The 23,405-nt window shown below is 39.5% G+C and overlaps 2 protein-coding genes across 2 annotated transcripts in view; one reads left to right on the top strand and one right to left on the bottom strand.

The window, feature by feature from the left end:
- The window catches only part of LOC117147013, a 63,742-nt gene that overhangs the window by 11,255 nt on the left and 29,082 nt on the right, over nt 1-23,405 (bottom strand). The gene's annotated exons all lie outside the window — the stretch shown is intronic.
- LOC117147009 (trithorax group protein osa) lies at nt 5,703-12,572 on the top strand. The gene is made up of 3 exons (XM_033313691.1): nt 5,703-5,984; nt 9,302-10,495; nt 10,569-12,572. Exons 1-3 carry the CDS (start codon nt 5,982-5,984, stop codon nt 12,345-12,347), a joined length of 2,976 nt encoding a protein of 991 aa, XP_033169582.1. The 5' UTR covers nt 5,703-5,981; the 3' UTR covers nt 12,348-12,572.

Genomic DNA, 23,405 nt, shown 5'->3' with positions numbered 1-23,405 from the left:
CCAAGACACTTGCTGTACGGCAGATGCGCGTTTCTTTTGGCCAACTCGAAGTCAGTCAGTCAGTCAGACAGTCAAAAGCCGTACGCTTTGGATTTTCGGACATGGCCAGCTGCGTAATGCGGAGTTCATATCTTCGACTTTTGGGGCTGAGATGGGATTTTCTTGGGGCTGGTGCCGTCCGCTTCCGACTTTAACTTTAACACCTCTCGGCGATTAATATGGTAATTTATGGCCGTCGCGGCAACGCAACATAAATCTGCAGCCACCTCGAGTTTTGGCTGGGAAATGTGCTTACGCCACATGAGCACGGAATTGGGAGTGGTTTCTACCTCCATTTCCACATCGAAATCCACGCCCACTTCCACAACCACTTCGACTTACCCAATCGTTCTAAAAGGCGTACTCAAGTGTCATAATGAGGAATCCTCGCAGTCCGCCCACTCCGCCCACTTTTTCCGGCCTGGAAAAGCTTTATTGCGAATGCAAATGAGATGCGTGCGCCCAAATTGAAATGGCAAATGTTGACAGCGCCAACACAGCGCCCGAAAATTCAAAGTTAATCAACGAGATATTTATGTTGGAAATGTTTGGCGAGGATGCGTTAACTATGCGAATGCCAAGGAATCACCATCCATGAATACTCGACTACAAGCCAGGTTGGATCAATAGGCTGCAGGAGTCAAGTCAGTTAGTCACTAGCTCATGGCTCACATGTGGGTCCTGCTCAGTCATGGGGCTGATCAATAAGTTTGCCACTTGGCTTTCGGTTAAGTCATTTAAGCGAACAAAGATGAAGAAATAATAGCAACATTCTGAAGATTGTCAGATATAAGGCAATATTTAGACTATTTGCTAACAACATATATATCTTAAAATATTTAAAATGTTCTTTGGAGTTAATTACTCTGTAATTAGCAAATTAACATTTGATAAACCCTAGTAACTTCCTTCCAAACACTATGCTTATGTACTTTTAAAGCCCACCTCGTGCGATTCTTTACCAAAAAAGTGCCAACTGCTGGGCTCGGCATAAACATATTTATGAATTTTCTATTCTGCATTGCGTTTTTGATTGTCATAAGTACGAATATGAATGGGAATCCTGCGGAGGAGGGGACTATGGAATCCCCGAAGACGAGGCTCATTTGCATTGGCACTGGGAACAAAGATGGAGCCTGCAGAATGGATGGCTGGGGCTGATTAACATAAAATTAAGCGTTCGAAAGGCATGCGGCAAATGGGGTTTCGGTATCCGGAATGTGGGGAGTTGGGGGCAGTGGAAATGTAAGTTCCGGAATTGGGGGAGAGGATCCGGATCCGAATCGGAGTTGGAGTCGTTGTCGTAGTGCTGGGCACAGGCTGATAAGCCGAGGCGCGGCGATAAGCGCATTTAATTAGCATTAATTAAAGCGAATTGCGAGACTCGGCTGGGGCACAAAACTAACTAACAGCAGCTAGAGAAATAAACAGAAATAAACTGGAATAAATAGGGCCCAAAAGCCGCGGGGCTTTGAAGAGGAGGAAGCAGCAGAGAGTTGTGAAAGTGAGCCAATGGAAATGGAAATGGCAATTGTACTTGGCAATCAATGGTTTTTGGAGCACGGCACGCGGCATGACAAATTGCGAATCGCTTTAGCTTGGCCTCCATCTGTCTCCATCGCCATGTCCGTCTCCAATCTCCATCCCACTGGGTGTCGCCCTCGAGAAGCGGATGCCGCGAAGCCGAGATGCTGGGACACTGGGAAGCCGGAGCTCAAGTCGTCGATACACAGTAACGTCAAGTGTCATAGCAACAGGGCACAGTGGGTCTAAAGTGGTTAAAAGTGAGTGGTAATGCCAAAGCCTATCTTCATATTGAACAAAACACTTAAATTCGAAAAAAGATTGAAACATATTTAAAATATATTTAAAACATCTTCAGGGAAGCAGATATATTACAAAATTGCAAAAATAACGAAAGATGATATACAGAAAGATATGTATATATCTTATATATATTTCATGAAATTATTATATTATTATTATATTTCATTTGAAAATCTAAAAGACAATGATATTTTGGCAAGCACCTGCTAGATCGTTCGAACATCGCTTCCCCATCGATTTCGTACCACTGTGCGTCTGTGGGAGAATGAAAGACAGCGAGAAGAAAGCGGATTGCGTAATACCTGCGTCATGACATAAAGCCGGTGGCCTCGGCGATGAATGAGATGCGGAGAAAGGGAAAGGGGTGGCCGGAACGGTTGGCGAGGGGGAAGAATGGTGGAGCGGGAAGACTGGGACTGGACCCGCATAATTGTGTGGCTACACTTGAAGCCAAGTAAAGGGCTATCTCTCTCATCCTCTCTCTCTCTCTTTCTTTATGTCTGGCTGTCTGAGAAACTGAAACCGAAACCGAAAATGTGGGCGAGGCCTAGGCGCAGCAGCTCCAAAAAATAAAAAAAAACAACATAAAATCAACAACAGCATCAGCAGCAGCGACGAATACACCTCATGCCGTTGGAATGCAATTTCACTTCTTTAAATATTTTACCAATTGTTTCTGTGCGTGCCTGTGGATCCGCGTCTCGGATCCGAGTCTTCGGCTTGGATTGGATATGGATCGGAGGGATCAGGTTCAGGTACAGATACTGATGCAGATAAAGATACAGATACAAGTGCAGTGCGTGGTGCGTTGGTTAATGGTTTCAATTAAATTATAAACACGCTATTCTTCACCATTTAAGCCGGGAAAAGAAAGGGCTTTGTGTTTCTGCAAAAGTAATTAATGTTGTAAAAACGATACAGTTTCAATTTGGCATCCATTATTTAAAATGATTAAATTGTCAAGCAAATTATTGACGGTCGATAAGTTTGGTTAATGCCAAACTTGACAGCTCGTTTTTACAATGCAATCAACTGTAATGCCCCTTTACTATAAAATAGTTTTGCCATGGTTTATGGCAAATTGCGATGAACACGATTTATTGCAAAGGGTATGTTTATTGGTTTCAAAAGAAATGCAAGAAGTTTGAATCTCTTTGTAAGATTGATTCATCAGTTTGATATGGAAATAAAGTAACATGTAAGATGACTATATTTGGTAATCGAAAGAAGCACCTACGTTGCTGCAAAACTCTTGATAAAGAAAGTAATTTAGGCCACTTAGTAAAAAACAATGTCAATAGAAAGTTATATTTCCTTTCCTAATTTTCATTGGTGAGCACTCAAATAGATATGTATAAATATTTATTTCATTAAAATTTAAATATCCAACTATTTCATAGAGGATTGGCAGTTCGGCTTTGGAGGCTCCTGCGGCAATAGCAGTTTGTCTTCGCTTTTTGGACCCTTATCACCATCGAGCTGGAGGGCTCTTTCCAATGAACCCATTTAGAGCCCGAAACGAAAGTAGCCATCAACGCAAGACTCGAGGAAGTAAAAGCGCAAATAATTGCGACCGGCCAAAAACAAAAACTATGCCTTTGTACATACATATATATATATACCCACACAATCTTGCGGGCACCAATAGATACATATGTATACACAAATATATTTATATATATTCGAGTATATATGTAAGGGGATATTTTAAATGTGTAATGACAAAAGCAACAGCGGACAACAGATGCGGCCGAAAAATATTGCCACTTAGTTGAATGTTGCTGGTTGCAGTTGTTGTTGCTGCATGTTGCTGCTGTTGCTGCTGTTGCTGCTGTTGTTGCTGCTGCAACTGGTCACATGCTGGCCATGCGGCACCCGCAAGATGCAACAGCAGGAAGTCCAAACTTGGCAGCGGCAGCAACTGTGAAGTAACCTGGCTAGGAGGGAAGAGGGTCACCAGTCGCCAAATGGATGGCGTCTGGCGACTTGCGACTGGGTTGTGCGAATATTCGGATTTCATTCATACCCTAAAAGGGGGTATATGCAACTGAAGACAGCCTTGCTGTTGCAGCTTCAATATAACATAATTAGTGCACAATTAGTGTACATCCCTTGTCACCTTGGGACTTTTATGGCGTTCTTATCAGCGGAAAAACTGAAAGTCTGGAATCTTCATAAGATAATACATTTTATTTCAAACCCAAGCTTTTCCCCTTTACAATATCAAATTTTGTGGCAGGGTATTTTAAAGTTTGAAGTCTTTAGTTTAGAGTTCCTTTCTGGTTTTCAACTGCAGTCCGTCAATAAGGGAGAAGGAGTGGATTCCCATTTTCATTCCCCGATTCGAGAAAGCCAGCGCGTTTCTTTCCCGTTTTCTGGGTTTTGTTTTGGCTGGAGAGTCTTGAGTTAGCCATGACGATCATGGCGATGATGTTGATGATGCTGCTGGGATGCAGATGATGATGATGAAGATGGAGATGCTGAGGATGGTGTGGCTGCCGCTGGGGCGAAATACATAGTCAGAGAAAAGAGTGGCCCAAGAAATGCAAATGAAAGCGAAATCGAGTCACGCGAAGGCCGCACATCTTCAGCACCAGCTCCAGCTCCAGCTCCATCTCCATTTCCATTTCCCCCAGAAGACGCTGAAATGCCCCTTTGTTCGCCAAGATGAAAACTTGATCTCTCTGGTTGCTGCAACTTCTTCAACAAGTTGAGAGCCGAAGCACTTTTATGACTCAACTTTGTGGAAAGCAGAGGGGGCAAAACCCAATAAAAAACCAAAAAAAAATCAGTTCCACTATCGGACATTGTGGCAAGTGTGTTGACATTGTTCTACTGCCGGTTGGCCCATTAAAGCGACTCATGAATACCGCAGAGCTCTTGATTTTGCAACCTAGAGAATCTGACATCACTTTCGCAGACGACGCGACTATTAAGTAATATGAAATGGAAATTAAGTAAATACCACCATACATATTAATCGAAATAGAAATGGAATCGTATGAATTTCACATCCAATTTGGAATTGGATAGAAAACACAAGCCAAAATAGAGATGTTTTTTAAGGAGATTTAAATTAAGGATTTAAAAATCTTATAAATTTATTATAAATGCATAGAGATTGGAATTTTAAAAAAATTTATAGGAAAATGCAACATTTTTCCAAACGAAAACGACTCGAAGAGCAAATGTATACAAGTATTATTGGTCCAACCCATTTGCAACTCATGATGAAACTCCCTTGTTTTCCTGACTAACACTTGGCGATCATGAGGAAGCGTTCGTTTGGAAAACCCATTAACTTAGTCATGTTTACATTGGTCAAGAGCCCCAGACGGAGCCACTCGAAAATCACCACTCAAGTCGGTGTTCAAGGCAAGGCTCTGAACTTTGACAAGGATCCTCAACTTCGACTTGCAAAAAATGACACTTGGCATCGCGGTACTGCGATGAAGATGACGGTGATGCTGGTGATGATGGGGCGGCGTACTTGCCCCATGTGGCAAGGTTGCTCCCAGCGCTTCGATGCCAAGGTATCGATGTGAAAATGTTGCAAAACTGGTCGCGAGAGAGGTAAAAGCTCTCAGCTTCAGCTCCAGCTTCTTCTGTCCCTTAAGACTCGGCACCTTGCTCCGGGTTTACGAAATTTCTTCACTTTCGGTTTCGATTCGAACTGGGGGACTCGGATTCCGATTCCGATTCGGATTCGGATTCGGAATGGGAATCGGTTTCGGTTTCGGTTTCGGTTTCTACAGCGGCTGCGCGGCGGCAGCGACGTCGACGTTTGGCCGGGCTATTACCTATATGAGCTGGCGTTATCATCTGAGCGGCAGCATTTTCAACTCGCGACTGACAAGCAGCGGTCGCCGTCGCCGATCCGTTGTCGAGAGATCAGATCCGAGATCTGAGCTTAAAGATCCCCAAACGATCCGTACCGATTCGAACCGTTCCGAACCGATCCCGTGATCCGTTTCGTGAGTGCATTTTTTTTCAATTTTTTTACGAGCTCCGGATCCTTTCTGTGTGCAGTGCCTTCAACAATCGAATTGAAACAACTACATTTTTTGTTCGAGTGCCTTTGTGACGAGAATAACCCACGAGGATAAGCAGCTGGCATGGTAAAGAATCGCTTTTCTAATTGGACTCGAGTGCAAAGGATTACGGAAGAAACTCAAACACAAGCCCAATTAGGAGAAGAGACTATGGGACTTGGGGGAGATGCCAGCGAAAGTAAAAGTTATCCGACCCCTTGGGTGCCAAATAGATTTCCCAAAACTTTGAAAAAATCCAAGTGCACGGAAAACAAATTAGGATATTTAAATGGGCGGATTATTGTGATACAAACTTTGCCAAAGGAAATTTTAACACAAACTAAAGGAATAATGAGGACGGAGAATAATAGGAGTAGTAGTAGTGGTGCATGTAAATATATTTCAGTATTTTCCGAAAATTAGAATCGAAATCCCATAGTTTTTGTGCAAATGAACCTTTTTTTTTTTTGGGTGGGCACGCCTGCGCCTTGGCCCTTTGACCTTGTGACACGACCTCTGCTAATTGATGAGGGTTGCCCCGGGTTGGTCCAAACGAAAATTGATGCAGGACCCGGATTGCCTGGCAAATCCTGGCCCAGATTATTCATTTGCTGGCAGAAGACGGTCGGAAGCTGGCCCTCCTGTCTGCGGACATAATTTATTCATTATCGAAATTGATTCATAAATAATTTCGCATTCACATTTGCCCGCTGTTGTGGGGCGCAGTGGTGTGGGAAATTTAATTAACGGAGATTACGATTCTCGACTTTTTGGGAACAGAACAGGCAGCTGTGGCCAAAAACTTAGGGCCCCGTCCTCCCACCCGGCAACCCTTTTGGCATTCCCGGCTGAACTTTTGCCTCGTTTTCTGGCCCCTTCATCTTCGAACTAAATTTACGTCTTCTCAGCGAGAGTGAAAGTTTTGCCGGCCCGTCTGTTTGTTTATATGTTGTTTTTTTGTTGCTGTTGCTGTTGCTATAGCCCGGGTTTTATTTGTTTGCCGTCTGCCGTTGTTGTCAATTGTTTAGCATCAATAACAAATATTTGTGGGCTATGCTAATGAACAGAAATCGAACGCCGGCCAAAGAAAGCGGTGACTGAAGAAGTGACCGCCCGCAAAAACGGTGACCAGTGACAGGCGGTCGATTGTGGGTCACATATAGATGAGATCGAAGAAATAGCCTGCTAGGCATTTAAAATAAATGTGAAATAGATTAAATATCGATTTCAATCTCTTTATACTCAATTGTCAAAATGGATAATTTTTAAATATTGCTAAATGAATCCAATACTTTACATTCGAACTGCAAAACTAAGCCCAACTGTACATATGCGACCAAGTGGCTTAGTGACTCGAATACGGGGCTGAAAAAGCGATCCACAATGGAATTGAGTTGCAAGTGGTGGCCACATGCGGGTCACTTCACACGGTTCACAGACAATGGGCACCGGGGCAACTCCCCCACACCCTCTTCCCGTTCGACAAACAGACGCCCATGCCCAGCACACCATTACCAGCACCCCCTTTAATTGTTTGCCATTTCTTTTATAATGTATTTTCATTATGCGGCGCATAATTTCACTGCCAACATTTGTGACACCTACTCATCCCCACGAAGCGAACCTCACAGATACGCAGATACATGGAAATATAGAGATACACCCGGAGCCAAGTGAAAGTTACCTTTTCGGCGCGGCTCTTTTTTTTATTTGTATTTTTTTGTATCTTCTTCTCCGTTTCGACCGCTTATGACATTTTAACGCCGCCGCTGGCCAAAAAGTAAAAAATAAAAAAAAAACCCAAAAAGCGAAAAGAAGTAACAACACATTTTGTGGCTCATTGTGGTAGTCGTATTCAATGCGCATCGCTGACCATTGAGGTGCACTTTTCCATTTCCAAAGATTGCTGATTGCCCGCATTATGCAATCCAGAAAGAGACGATGCGATCATGGCAAATGGCATAATAACTTGGCTATTACAGTTGGCTAGTGGTTGGATGACGCTGGTTTGGTTCTTTTGAAGTCGGATTTGTCATCTTAGGCAGTTGAGCAAGGTATTTGCATAAGAGCTGTGCGTATATATGTGGGGTCAAGGGGAATTATCGAACATAAATAAATAGCACATGTATTAGAATTTAAAGACTTATACACTTAGGTTGCAAAAACTAAATAGATACATTTAACATATTAGCGAAACACATAATGTGAGTAACCAAAATGATAGTTATATAAATACCAGTAATCTTCACCACAAACACCACTTATCTAACTAAATCGTTAATAAAAAAAAGTCGTATTTACAAAATGCATGATTCATTGAGTAAACAATTCACTCATCTTCATGATACCTTCACCTCTTACGTAACGAAACCATCACTTTCTTATGTAAGGGCATTCCAGCTTCGTCACCTTTTTGCGGTGTGTGTGCAATAATACTTTTAGTTATATGACGACACTCTATAGCATTTCTATGTGTCATGTAAAATTTGGCAATAAAATTGTTAAGCGATTGTCAAAGTTCAACTATTAAATTCAAATGTAAATGTTATTTTCCTGCTTTAAATTTTATTATTCAACCCAACCTTGCTGCACAGAGTTTTCCGAGAGTCAAGTAAATCGAGGCGGGTCGTAGGTTTGCAAATTAGCGCATATAATGGTTACATACTTGGGCATGGGGTTGGCATTAGGGTGACCCACACACACACTGTCACCAGCTCACGGAAAACGACACCTGGCTGAAATGACGAGCGAATTGAGGACCTGTGAGCTGCGGCCTGTGACCCGTGACCTCTGACAAGCCTTGACAAGTTGCCGGCGGCCAAAAAGGTCACTGAGACAGCTAACAAATGGGTAGTGGTTAAAAGGGGTTGAGGCCGGATGGCTGAGATGGCCGAGATGGATGGCAACTGGAGACACTTTGTGCGGATGCCACTCAATGAATATTACGATGACGGTTAGCCGACTAACCCGTCATATTACAACTCTTTCTGTTGCAATCATTTGTTACATTTATGAAAAAAAAATTGGCACGAGATAAAGTTACTTCAACAAGCTGAAGTTTAGATACCCTTGCAGTTATAAGATACTTTGAGGCGTTTATAACATTGAAGGCTTGCGAATCTGGTGTTCTTCATAGTTATAAATATTTACAATGGTTTTATATTCTTAACACAATAATTAATAGAATTTATTCAGAGTCACATTCATTTGCAATTTTACGCTTACGATGGACAACATTTTTTGCGAGTTTTGTAAACTTGATTTGATCTGAGTTATGTTTTTTTGTGGCTTGACTCCCTTGAGGAGATTAACTTCCGGTCCAATCGCTCGGGGCCAGCTATATTCCCGCCAGATGCTATCTTGACAAATGACTGACCCACATTTACCACTCCTTCCGCCCGCAGATGCTGCTCCGCCTGACTTTGCTGACCGCCTGCTACCTCTGCGCCGCCCAGGCGGTGTTGCACGGCAAGGATGTTAAGCGCCGCGAGGCAGGATTCGACACATACGGTCCGCCGCCACGCCCTGCCCCCCAGTACGGCCCACCGCCCCAGCAGCAGCACGTGCCCCACCGGGAATACGGCGTGCCGCAGCAGATTCCCTTCAGGGAGTACGGTCCGCCGGCCATCAAATACGGCCCACCCAAGCTGAACTTCCTGGGAGGCGGCGGAGGAGGCGGTGGTGGCGGTAGCTCGCTGCACGAGCAGATCAAGACCCACTTCGGAGTGCCCAAGCCCTTCTACGGACCACCGCACATCCAGCACAAGCCGGCACCACAGTACGGTCCACCACCACCGAAGCCCGCACCACAGTACGGTCCACCCCCGCAGCCTGCCCCACAGTATGGTCCACCACCACCGAAGCCGGCGCCTCAGTACGGTCCACCACCACCACAGTACGGCCCACCGCCGCCACAGAAGATCCAGCACCGCCCGGCTCCACAATACGGACCACCGAAGCTTCAGTACGGTCCTCCACCACCACCACAGCTGCTGCCCTCGCCCCATGCCGCACCACTCTTCAAGCCCGCCCACCAGCCAGCCACCTCGTACGGACCACCTGCCTCCGGACCGCTGAATCTGCCGCCCAAGCAGATCTTCGACGCCCCGCCACCGAACTACGGACCACCACCACTGCCCGTGGCCCTGCCCGGCAACGGAAATGGACCAGCCACCACGATTATCCTGACCGGCGGACACTCCAGGCCAAGTGGACCCAGTGGGCCCGGACCAGTGAAGCAGGTGCAGATCCAGATCGACTCCTCGGGACACACACACAGTGTTAGCGGATCCCAGGCTCCCTTCCACACGGCCTGCGATGGCTGGAAACCGATCCCGGCGCCAGTGGGAGCCTACGTGGAGCAGAACCACATCGAAACTCAGGGTGGCTATAGCCAGGTGGCCCAAGGACATGGTGGATCCTCCTTTGGAACGCAGTACAGCTTGGGCGGTGGCACCACTGGAAGCGGCAGTGGTGGCAGCATCATCGACGGACTCACTGACGAACAGCTCGTGGCAGTGGCCCTTCAGGGTGGCGGCGATGGAGCCAATGTGATCACCGGACCAGGAGGCAACTCCATTGAAGCGGAAGCCTTGCAGGTGAGTTGGAGCCCAACTCAGGGCTAGCTCCTTACCTCTATCTTATCTTATTTTAACACCACTCTATTCACAGGCCGCCATTGGTTCTCTGGATGATTCGTATTCCAAGCCTCCTTCGGATTCCTTCGCTCCCGGATCTGTGCACGCCCAGAAGTACCAGACTATCGGACACTCCGGACCTCCACCACCACCACCAAGTGGTAACTACGGACCTCCACCACCACCTCCAAGTGGTAACTATGGACCTCCTCCACCACCACCCAGTGGAAACTACGGACCTCCACCACCACCTAGTGGAAACTACGGACCTCCACCACCACCCAGTGGAAACTATGGACCGCCGCCACCACCAAGTGGCAATTACGGACCTCCACCACCCCAGTTTGCAGCCCTCACCAGCAGCAGCAGCCACGCACACTCGCAATCGCAATCCAATGTGAACATTCAGTATGGAGCACCATCCGGCAATCCCCAGCCCTTCCCGCAGCACGGCGCCGGTCAGCCCAACAAGCCGGTGGCCTATCGTCCACCCGTGCCCGCCGGTCTCCTGGAGTCCATTGGAGCCACCGTCCAGCATCTGGACCAGTTTGGAGTAAAGCCCCAGCAGCAACCGCAGACTTATATTCCCCCAGCCGCCAATGAGATTCCCGTTTCCGGATCAGCGCCACAGCCACTGCCTTCTCCACAAGCCCTGTACCAGCCACCACCCCCACCATCTGCGCCCCAATTAAGCCTGCAGCAGCAGCTGCCTGCCCCACAGCCTGGTCCCGCCTTCGTCCACCAGAAGCAGTTCGGACCACCGGGACCACCACCACCACCGGAGCCCCAGTACCTGCCACCACCACCACCAGTGGCCAATGTGCGACCCCTGGGACCACCACCACCACCAACTCAGCAGTACCTGCCCGCCGCTCCATCCGGACCACTCTTCTACCAGCAGCAACAGCAGCAGCAGCACCACCACTCGGAGAACAGCTACAGCGCCTCGCAGTTCCACTCCCAAGGACTTCCACTGCCGCTGCAGGCTCCCCGCTTCAATCTGCAGCAGGTGCAGCAGCAGCAGCCTATCATCGTGCACGATTGCGGTCACGGCCCGAATCTGGTGAGCAGCAATGGCTACCAGGTGCAGCAGCAACAGCAACTGCAGCAGCAACAGCAGTTGGTGCAGCAGCACTTTGGCAGCGTTTCCGCCGCATCCGCCGGTGCCTACAACGCCATCTCGCAGAGCATCCCAGTGGCGGAGCAGCACACCCAGCAATTGGTCACCGGGCCGGCGGACAGCTATGGTCCACCGCCATCTGGAAATGACCTGGACTACGATCACACCGGATATGCATCGCAAAAGAACTCCGTGGCAGCACTGCCCGATGGCACGGATCCCCACCAGCTGCCCGGTTTGGATGGACTCGATGTTCTGTCCGCCCAGAAGTCGCAGAGCATCCAGCTGAACGGACAGCAGCCGACGCAGAACTTCCAAGTGCAGTTCGGTGGATCCCTGAACAATGCTCCTGGTGTCGCCCACAGCGATGCCAATCACGAGGAGATCCTGTCGCAGGGTTTGCTGCAGTCCATCCTCACGGCCATCGAGCAGCCCAACCAGCAGCAGCAGAACCTTCCCCAGAACCACAAGGCCCAAAGCCGCTCCGATGAGCACAATGATCACGAACACGATCTGGACCAGGAGCAGGCCAATGGCGAGGAGAAGGACGAGGAGCAGGAGCAGTCGCTCAGCTCCTCGAATCGCGTGGAGGTGCGCGTCCTGCCGGAGAATCCGGACAACGAGGAGGAGACCCCCGCCGAAGTCAAGGAGATCGAACCGATCGTGGTCAACGAGGAGGAGGCCAAGCATTAGTCAGTCACTAGTTAGCATCGAACTCATCAGCGCCGCTTGAACCTATTTATTGCTGCCTCATCATCATCAACTAAGAGCTAAGAGCTATGAGCTGAGAGCTTAGAGCTCCATCTGTCCCCCAGTTGCCATAAAGTGAAAGTCCAGGGGACAGGGGGGCATCCATTAAAACAAACAAAGAAAGAAAAAAAAAAACAACAAACGCACACACACAAAGAGAACCAAGAAGCTAACATGCGGATCGACGAGGGGATGCCCCGCCGCGTGAAAAGTGCCTTTTCATGCTCACAGCTCGTGTATAAAAGTTATTTAAAATAAATAATTAATTTATTATAGCATTGTATTGTATTTTATGCTTTAAACAATAAATAAATATGTATGTATACAGAGAAAAAGCGCTGTGTTACTCGCAGAGGAAAGCCGCCGGCGACTGCAAGTCATTCAAAATCGCAAGTTGGATGCGTCAGTCAATGGCATGCAAAAAGGCGAAAAACTGCATGACGACCCAAGGCAAATGAACTGGGTGGCCGGATAAGGGGGCGGGGCTGTCTTCGAAAAGCCGACAAAGAGCTAAGCAAACAACACTTACAAGTACAAGTGTTACCAAAATAATTAAGTCGCAGTGATTCGGAAATTATTATACCTTGCAGCTCATTTGCTTCTTCTAAATCTTGAAAATTAACGAAAATGGTTTCGTGTCTATCTATTAAAGCTTCTGTATTTATTAAAGCATCCATTTTCATGCCAATAAATGTTAACTTATTTACCAGACACAATAATCGGTTAGTGTATTTTATGAATATTTATTGTCTTCCCACAATGACACCAAATTTATCGCTGCCTATTTTTTAATTTTCTTTCCCTATCACCGAAAGTTTAATTAATAATTTTTCGACTTTTTGGGCAGAATTTCAAAGGGCTGTGAGCACAAGTTTTCCCAGGCTCAATTCCGATTCCTCTTCCAATTCTATTTCAATTCAATGACATCCGCATCCGTATCCGTACCCGCATCCGTATCCGGATCCGCATTCGCATTCGCATCCGCAGAGCAATGGACTGCCCGCCAAAGAGCAACAAGAAACAATAAAAGACATTAAATTAATTAAATTAGCCATAAACAAAGCGAAAGGTGATTAATTAACTAGAAATTTATACCGTTATATAACCGAGGGAAAAAGGCATGAAAGACGTGCCCGGCTTCTGGGGCCGAGCTCCACCCAGTGGGTGGTTGTGTGGAGCTGGGTGGGTCAGGTGCTGAAGCTCTCGCCGCTTTATTTACCCATTCATTAATATTTGGTTGCTTCAGTTTGGGCCTCGACATGGACTCGCCTTGCTACTGATTTCGTTTCGTTCACCTACACTGAGCGAAAAAAACTAGCAAATTATACGGAAACGTTGCCGAAAACAACATTTGGATAAAAAAGAACATAAAAAGTTAGGCATTCAAAACAAAATTAATATAATATGAATAATTTTTTGCACAAGATCAGCATTTCAAATTGTAATGTTTTATTTTTGCTCTGCATATTCCGACTTCTACTTCATTTTTGCCCCATTTGCGTTCCACGTAGCCGCTACCTTTGTTTGCCGAGGCGTCGAAGGGAACTTGCGGACGGAAGGCTCGTCAGACGGACAGAATGGCGAACGGACGGACGGACAGATGGAGGCCAATGGGTAGTTCATGGACAGAAAGGGCGGGGAATATCGGAGGAAGGAGTTGGTGATGGTCCGCTGGCAGGGCTTTCATTCAGTTTGCGCACTTTTAATTAATGTTATTAAAAAGTCAAAATGAGCAGCACCTAGATGGGCTTTGTTGAAGTGCGGAGGCCCTATTTTTCGTGGAATCGCAGGAGCAATTGCATGCAATTCAAACGAATAAAGTATTTTTGGCGAAAGGTAAGACCCGGATTTACAACCATTTTAATTACTCTATTCTCCGGCTTACTACAATTTTGTGTGGCAATTAATATTATTAATAAAAAGAAATTCTCTAGTTAACAGCATGATAACCAGGTACATGCCTGCTACCTATGCGACCAAACAAACGCCATATACCGTTCTTACATACAAAATACATAATGTTCATCTGTAGTTTCGTTTAATAACGAGCTCAAAAAGGTATGGCATTATCGAAATTATGATTTCTAGGTGGCTTCTTCAATCACAATATAACTAAAAAAGGAAATACAGCTACAAGAATAACGATTTTGTGCAGATAATAACCAATTCTAATGATCCCTATGATTTTTTGGGAGCCAAGGGTAAAATACATTTGTTTCGCATTTTTTTATAAGGGGTAACATCATCAAATTTTTAAAAAAATGCCAAAAAATTAAAATTTTAAAGTTGGAATCCAGAAAGATTAGAAATTAAATACCGAGCTCAACGAGGTATGACATTCCATTTTTGGACTATTATTTCCAATTTTATGGAGAAAAAACTGAATATTTTTATACGGCAAATGAGAAAAAGACTTTTACCAAATAGTTGATTTCTTGGATGCCGTCTTTAATCACAACTTGGCTAAAAATGACCACACAGCTAAAAGAATAACATTTTTGTGCAGATAATAACCAATTCTAATGATCCCTATGATTTTTTGGGAACCCAGGGTAAAATACATTTTTTGTAATTTTTCGCATATTTTTATAAGGGGTAACATCATCAAATTTTTTAAAAAAATGCCAAAAAATTAAAATTTTAAAGTTGGAATCCAGAAAGATTAGAAATTAAATACCGAGCTCAACGAGGTATGACATTTTATTTTTGGACTATTATTTCCAATTTTATGGAGAAAAAACTGAATATTTTTATACGGAAAATGAGAAAAAGACTTTTACCAAATAGTTGATTTCTTGGATGCCGTCTTTAATCACAACTTGGCTAAAAATGACCACACAGCTAAAGGAATAACATTTTTGTGCAGATAATAACCAATTCTAATGATCCCTATGATTTTTTGGGAACCCAGGGTAAAATACATTTTTTGTAATTTTTCGCATTTTTTTATAAGGGGTAACATCATCAAATTTTTCAAAAAATGCCAAAAAATTTAAATTTTAAAGTTGGAATCCAGACAGATTAGAAATTAAATACCGAGCTCAACGAGGTATGACATTCCATTTTTGGACTATTATTTCCAATTTTATGGAGAAAAAACTGAATATTTTTATACGGAAAATGAGAAAAAGACTTTTACCACATAGTTGATTTCTTGGATGCCGTCTTTAATCACAACTTGGCTAAAAATTACCACACAACCAAAAGAATAACATTTTTGTGCAGATAATAACCAATTCTAATGATCCCTATGATTTTTTGGGAACCCAGGGTAAAATACATTTTTTGTAATTTTTCGCATATTTTTGTAAGGGGTAACATCATCAAATTTTTAAAAAAATGCCAAAAAATTAAAATTTTAAAGTTGGAATCCAGAAAGATTAGAAATTAAATACCGAGCTCAACGAGGTATGACATTCCATTTTTGGACTATTATTTCCAATTTTATGGAGAAAAAACTGAATATTTTTATACGGAAAATGAGAAAAAGACTTTTACCAAATAGTTGATTTCTTGGATGCCGTCTTTAATCACAACTTGGCTTAAAATTACCACACAGCTAAAGGAATAACATTTTTGTGCAGATAATAACCAATTCTAATGATCCCTATGATTTTTTGGGAGCCAAGGGTAAAATACATTTTTTGTAATTTTTCGCATTTTTTTATAAGGGGTAACATCATCAAATTTTTAAAAAAATGCCAAAAAAATTAAATTTTAAAGTTGGAATCCAGAAAGATTAGAAATTAAATACCGAGCTCAACGAGGTATGACTTTCCATTTTTGGACTATTATTTCCAATTTTATGGAGAAAAAACTGAATATTTTTATACGGAAAATGAGAAAAAGACTTTTACCAAATAGTTGATTTCTTGGATGCAGTCTTTAATCACAACTTGGCTTAAAATTACCACACAGCTAAAGGAATAACATTTTTGTGCAGTTAATAACCAATTCTAATGATCCCTATGATTTTTTGGGAGCCAAGGGTAAAATACATTTTTTGTAATTTTTCGCATTTTTTTATAAGGGGTAACATCATCAAATTTTTAAAAAAATGCCAAAAAAATTAAATTTTAAAGTTGGAATCCAGAAAGATTAGAAATTAAATACCGAGCTCAACGAGGTATGACATTCCATTTTTGGACTATTATTTCCAATTTTATGGAGAAAAAACTGAATATTTTTATACGGAAAATGAGAAAAAGACTTTTACCAAATAGTTGATTTCTTGGATGCCGTCTTTAATCACAACTTGGCTTAAAATTACCACACAGCTAAAGGAATAACATTTTTGTGCAGATAATAACCAATTCTAATGATCCCTATGATTTTTTGGGAGCCAAGGGTAAAATACATTTTTTGTAATTTTTCGCATTTTTTTATAAGGGGTAACATCATCAAATTTTTAAAAAAATGCCAAAAAAATTAAATTTTAAAGTTGGAATCCAGAAAGATTAGAAATTAAATACCGAGCTCAACGAGGTATGACATTCCATTTTTGGACTATTATTTCCAATTTTATGGAGAAAAAACTGAATATTTTTATACGGAAAATGAGAAAAAGACTTTTACCAAATAGTTGATTTCTTGGATGCAGTCTTTAATCACAACTTGGCTTAAAATTACCACACAGCTAAAGGAATAACATTTTTGTGCAGTTAATAACCAATTCTAATGATCCCTATGATTTTTTGGGAGCCAAGGGTAAAATACATTTTTTGTGATTTTTCGCATTTTTTTATAAGGGGTAACATCATCAAATTTTTAAAAAAATGCCAAAAAAATTAAATTTTAAAGTTGGAATCCAGAAAGATTAGAAATTAAATACCGAGCTCAACGAGGTATGACATTCCATTTTTGGACTATTATTTCCAATTTTATGGAGAAAAAACTGAATATTTTTATACGGAAAATGAGAAAAAGACTTTTACCAAATAGTTGATTTCTTGGATGCCGTCTTTAATCACAACTTGGCTTAAAATTACCACACAGCTAAAGGAATAACATTTTTGTGCAGATAATAACCAATTCTAATGATCCCTATGATTTTTTGGGAGCCAAGGGTAAAATACATTTTTTGTAATTTTTCGCATTTTTTTATAAGGGGTAACATCATCAAATTTTTAAAAAAATGCCAAAAAAATTAAATTTTAAAGTTGGAATCCAGAAAGATTAGAAATTAAATACCGAGCTCAACGAGGTATGACATTTTATTTTTGGACTATTATTTCCAATTTTATGGAAAAAAAACTGAATATTTTTATACGGAAAATGAGAAAAAGACTTTTACCAAATAGTTGATTTCTTGGATGCAGTCTTTAATCACAACTTGGCTAAAAATGACCACACAGCTAAAAGAATAACATTTTTGTGCAGATAATAACCAATTCTAATGATCCCTATGATTTTTTGGGAGCCAAGGGTAAAATACATTTTTTGTAATTTTTCGCATTTTTTTATAAGGGGTAACATCATCAAATTTTTAAAAAAATGCCAAAAAATTAAAATTTTAAAGTTGGAATCCAGAAAGATTAGAAATTAAATACCGAGCTCAACGAGGTATGACATTCCATTTTTGGACTATTATTTCCAATTTTATGGAGAAAAAACTGAATATTTTTATACGGAAAATGAGAAAAAGACTTTTACCAAATAGTTGATTTCTTGGATGCCGTCTTTAATCACAACTTGGCTTAAAATTACCACACAACCAAAAGAATAACATTTTTGTGCAGATAATAACCAATTCTAATGATCCCTATGATTTTTTGGGAACCCAGGGTAAAATACATTTTTTGTAATTTTTCGCATTTTTTTATAAGGGGTAACATCATCAAATTTTTCAAAAAATGCCAAAAAATTTAAATTTTAAAGTTGGAATCCAGAAAGATTAGAAATTAAATACCGAGCTCAACGAGGTATGACATTCCATTTTTGGACTATTATTTCCAATTTTATGGAGAAAAAACTGAATATTTTTATACGGAAAATGAGAAAAAGACTTTTACCACATAGTTGATTTCTTGGATGCCGTCTTTAATCACAACTTGGCTAAAAATTACCACACAACCAAAAGAATAACATTTTTGTGCAGATAATAACCAATTCTAATGATCCCTATGATTTTTTGGGAACCCAGGGTAAAATACATTTATTGTAATTTTTCGCATTTTTTTATAAAGGGTAACATCATCAAATTTTTAAAAAAATGCCAAAAAATTAAAATTTTAAAGTTGGAATCCAGAAAGATTAGAAATTAAATACCGAGCTCAACGAGGTATGACATTCCATTTTTGGACTATTATTTCCAATTTTATGGAGAAAAAACTGAATATTTTTATACGGAAAATGAGAAAAAGACTTTTACCAAATAGTTGATTTCTTGGATGCCGTCTTTAATCACAACTTGGCTTAAAATTACCACACAGCTAAAGGAATAACATTTTTGTGCAGTTAATAACCAATTCTAATGATCCCTATGATTTTTTGGGAGCCAAGGGTAAAATACATTTTTTGTAATTTTTCGCATTTTTTTATAAGGGGTAACATCATCAAATTTTAAAAAAAATGCCAAAAAAATTAAATTTTAAAGTTGGAATCCAGAAAGATTAGAAATTAAATACCGAGCTCAACGAGGTATGACATTCCATTTTTGGACTATTATTTCCAATTTTATGGAGAAAAAACTGAATATTTTTATACGGAAAATGAGAAAAAGACTTTTACCACATAGTTGATTTCTTGGATGCCGTCTTTAATCACAACTTGGCTAAAAATTACCACACAACCAAAAGAATAACATTTTTGTGCAGATAATAACCAATTCTAATGATCCCTATGATTTTTTGGGAACCCAGGGTAAAATACATTTATTGTAATTTTTCGCATTTTTTTATAAGGGGTAATCAAATTTTTAAAAAAATGCCAAAAAAATTAAATTTTAAAGTTGGAATCCAGAAAGATTAGAAATTAAATACCGAGCTCAACGAGGTATGACATTTTATTTTTGGACTATTATTTCCAATTTTATGGAAAAAAAACTGAATATTTTTATACGGAAAATGAGAAAAAGACTTTTACCAAATAGTTGATTTCTTGGATGCAGTCTTTAATCACAACTTGGCTAAAAATGACCACACAGCTAAAAGAATAACATTTTTGTGCAGATAATAACCAATTCTAATGATCCCTATGATTTTTTGGGAGCCAAGGGTAAAATACATTTTTTGTAATTTTTCGCATTTTTTTATAAGGGGTAACATCATCAAATTTTTAAAAAAATGCCAAAAAATTAAAATTTTAAAGTTGGAATCCAGAAAGATTAGAAATTAAATACCGAGCTCAACGAGGTATGACATTCCATTTTTGGACTATTATTTCCAATTTTATGGAGAAAAAACTGAATATTTTTATACGGAAAATGAGAAAAAGACTTTTACCACATAGTTGATTTCTTGGATGCCGTCTTTAATCACAACTTGGCTAAAAATTACCACACAACCAAAAGAATAACATTTTTGTGCAGATAATAACCAATTCTAATGATCCCTATGATTTTTTGGGAACCCAGGGTAAAATACATTTATTGTAATTTTTCGCATTTTTTTATAAGGGGTAACATCATCAAATTTTTCAAAAAATGCCAAAAAATTTAAATTTTAAAGTTGGAATCCAGAAAGATTAGAAATTAAATACCGAGCTCAACGAGGTATGACATTCCATTTTTGGACTATTATTTCCAATTTTATGGAGAAAAAACTGAATATTTTTATACGGAAAATGAGAAAAAGACTTTTACCAAATAGTTGATTTCTTGGATGCCGTCTTTAATCACAACTTGGCTTAAAATTACCACACAGCTAAAGGAATAACATTTTTGTGCAGTTAATAACCAATTCTAATGATCCCTATGATTTTTTGGGAGCCAAGGGTAAAATACATTTTTTGTAATTTTTCGCATTTTTTTATAAGGGGTAACATCATCAAATTTTTAAAAAAATGCCAAAAAAATTAAATTTTAAAGTTGGAATCCAGAAAGATTAGAAATTAAATACCGAGCTCAACGAGGTATGACATTCCATTTTTGGACTATTATTTCCAATTTTATGGAGAAAAAACTGAATATTTTTATACGGAAAATGAGAAAAAGACTTTTACCAAATAGTTGATTTCTTGGATGCCGTCTTTAATCACAACTTGGCTTAAAATTACCACACAGCTAAAGGAATAACATTTTTGTGCAGTTAATAACCAATTCTAATGATCCCTATGATTTTTTGGGAGCCAAGGGTAAAATACATTTTTTGTAATTTTTCGCATTTTTTTATAAGGGGTAACATCATCAAATTTTTAAAAAAATGCCAAAAAAATTAAATTTTAAAGTTGGAATCCAGAAAGATTAGAAATTAAATACCGAGCTCAACGAGGTATGACATTCCATTTTTGGACTATTATTTCCAATTTTATGGAGAAAAAACTGAATATTTTTATACGGAAAATGAGAAAAAGACTTTTACCACATAGTTGATTTCTTGGATGCCGTCTTTAATCACAACTTGGCTAAAAATTACCACACAACCAAAAGAATAACATTTTTGTGCAGATAATAACCAATTCTAATGATCCCTATGATTTTTTGGGAACCCAGGGTAAAATACATTTATTGTAATTTTTCGCATTTTTTTATAAGGGGTAACATCATCAAATTTTTAAAAAAATGCCAAAAAAATTAAATTTTAAAGTTGGAATCCAGAAAGATTAGAAATTAAATACCGAGCTCAACGAGGTATGACATTTTATTTTTGGACTATTATTTCCAATTTTATGGAAAAAAAACTGAATATTTTTATACGGAAAATGAGAAAAAGACTTTTACCAAATAGTTGATTTCTTGGATGCAGTCTTTAATCACAACTTGGCTAAAAATGACCACACAGCTAAAAGAATAACATTTTTGTGCAGATAATAACCAATTCTAATGATCCCTATGATTTTTTGGGAGCCAAGGGTAAAATACATTTTTTGTAATTTTTCGCATTTTTTTATAAGGGGTAACATCATCAAATTTTTAAAAAAATGCCAAAAAATTAAAATTTTAAAGTTGGAATCCAGAAAGATTAGAAATTAAATACCGAGCTCAACGAGGTATGACATTCCATTTTTGGACTATTATTTCCAATTTTATGGAGAAAAAACTGAATATTTTTATACGGAAAATGAGAAAAAGACTTTTACCAAATAGTTGATTTCTTGGATGCCGTCTTTAATCACAACTTGGCTTAAAATTACCACACAACCAAAAGAATAACATTTTTGTGCAGATAATAACCAATTCTAATGATCCCTATGATTTTTTGGGAACCCAGGGTAAAATACATTTTTTGTAATTTTTCGCATTTTTTTATAAGGGGTAACATCATCAAATTTTTCAAAAAATGCCAAAAAATTTAAATTTTAAAGTTGGAATCCAGAAAGATTAGAAATTAAATACCGAGCTCAACGAGGTATGACATTCCATTTTTGGACTATTATTTCCAATTTTATGGAGAAAAAACTGAATATTTTTATACGGAAAATGAGAAAAAGACTTTTACCACATAGTTGATTTCTTGGATGCCGTCTTTAATCACAACTTGGCTAAAAATTACCACACAACCAAAAGAATAACATTTTTGTGCAGATAATAACCAATTCTAATGATCCCTATGATTTTTTGGGAACCCAGGGTAAAATACATTTATTGTAATTTTTCGCATTTTTTTATAAAGGGTAACATCATCAAATTTTTAAAAAAATGCCAAAAAAATTAAATTTTAAAGTTGGAATCCAGAAAGATTAGAAATTAAATACCGAGCTCAACGAGGTATGACATTCCATTTTTGGACTATTATTTCCAATTTTATGGAGAAAAAACTGAATATTTTTATACGGAAAATGAGAATAAGACTTTTACCACATAGTTGATTTCTTGGATGCCGTCTTTAATCACAACTTGGCTAAAAATTACCACACAACCAAAAGAATAACATTTTTGTGCAGATAATAACCAATTCTAATGATCCCTATGATTTTTTGGGAGCCAAGGGTAAAATACATTTTTTGTAATTTTTCGCATATTTTTATAAGGGGTAACATCATTTTTAAAAAAATGCCAAAAAATTAAAATTTTAAAGTTGGAATCCAGAAAGATTAGAAATTAAATACCGAGCTCAACGAGGTATGACATTCCATTTTTGGACTATTATTTCCAATTTTATGGAGAAAAAACTGAATATTTTTATACGGAAAATGAGAAAAAGACTTTTACCAAATAGTTGATTTCTTGGATGCCGTCTTTAATCACAACTTGGCTTAAAATTACCACACAGCTAAAGGAATAACATTTTGTGCAGTTAATAACCAATTCTAATGATCCCTATGATTTTTTGGGAGCCAAGGGTAAAATACATTTTTTGTAATTTTTCGCATTTTTTTATAAGGGGTAACATCATCAAATTTTTAAAAAAATGCCAAAAAATTAAAATTTTAAAGTTGGAATCCAGAAAGATTAGAAATTAAATACCGAGCTCAACGAGGTATGACATTCCATTTTTGGACTATTATTTCCAATTTTATGGAGAAAAAACTGAATATTTTTATACGGAAAATGAGAAAAAGACTTTTACCACATAGTTGATTTCTTGGATGCCGTCTTTAATCACAACTTGGCTAAAAATTACCACACAACCAAAAGAATAACATTTTTGTGCAGATAATAACCAATTCTAATGATCCCTATGATTTTTTGGGAGCCAAGGGTAAAATACATTTTTTGTAATTTTTCGCATTTTTTTATAAGGGGTAACATCATCAAATTTTTAAAAAAATGCCAAAAAATTAAAATTTTAAAGTTGGAATCCAGAAAGATTAGAAATTAAATACCGAGCTCAACGAGGTATGACATTCCATTTTTGGACTATTATTTCCAATTTTATGGAAAAAAAACTGAATATTTTTATA

Source organism: Drosophila mauritiana, chromosome X, assembly GCF_004382145.1.
Source record: "Drosophila mauritiana strain mau12 chromosome X, ASM438214v1, whole genome shotgun sequence".
Classification (NCBI taxonomy): Eukaryota; Metazoa; Arthropoda; class Insecta; order Diptera; family Drosophilidae; genus Drosophila; species Drosophila mauritiana.
This window is presented reverse-complemented; position numbering and strand designations above follow the sequence as displayed.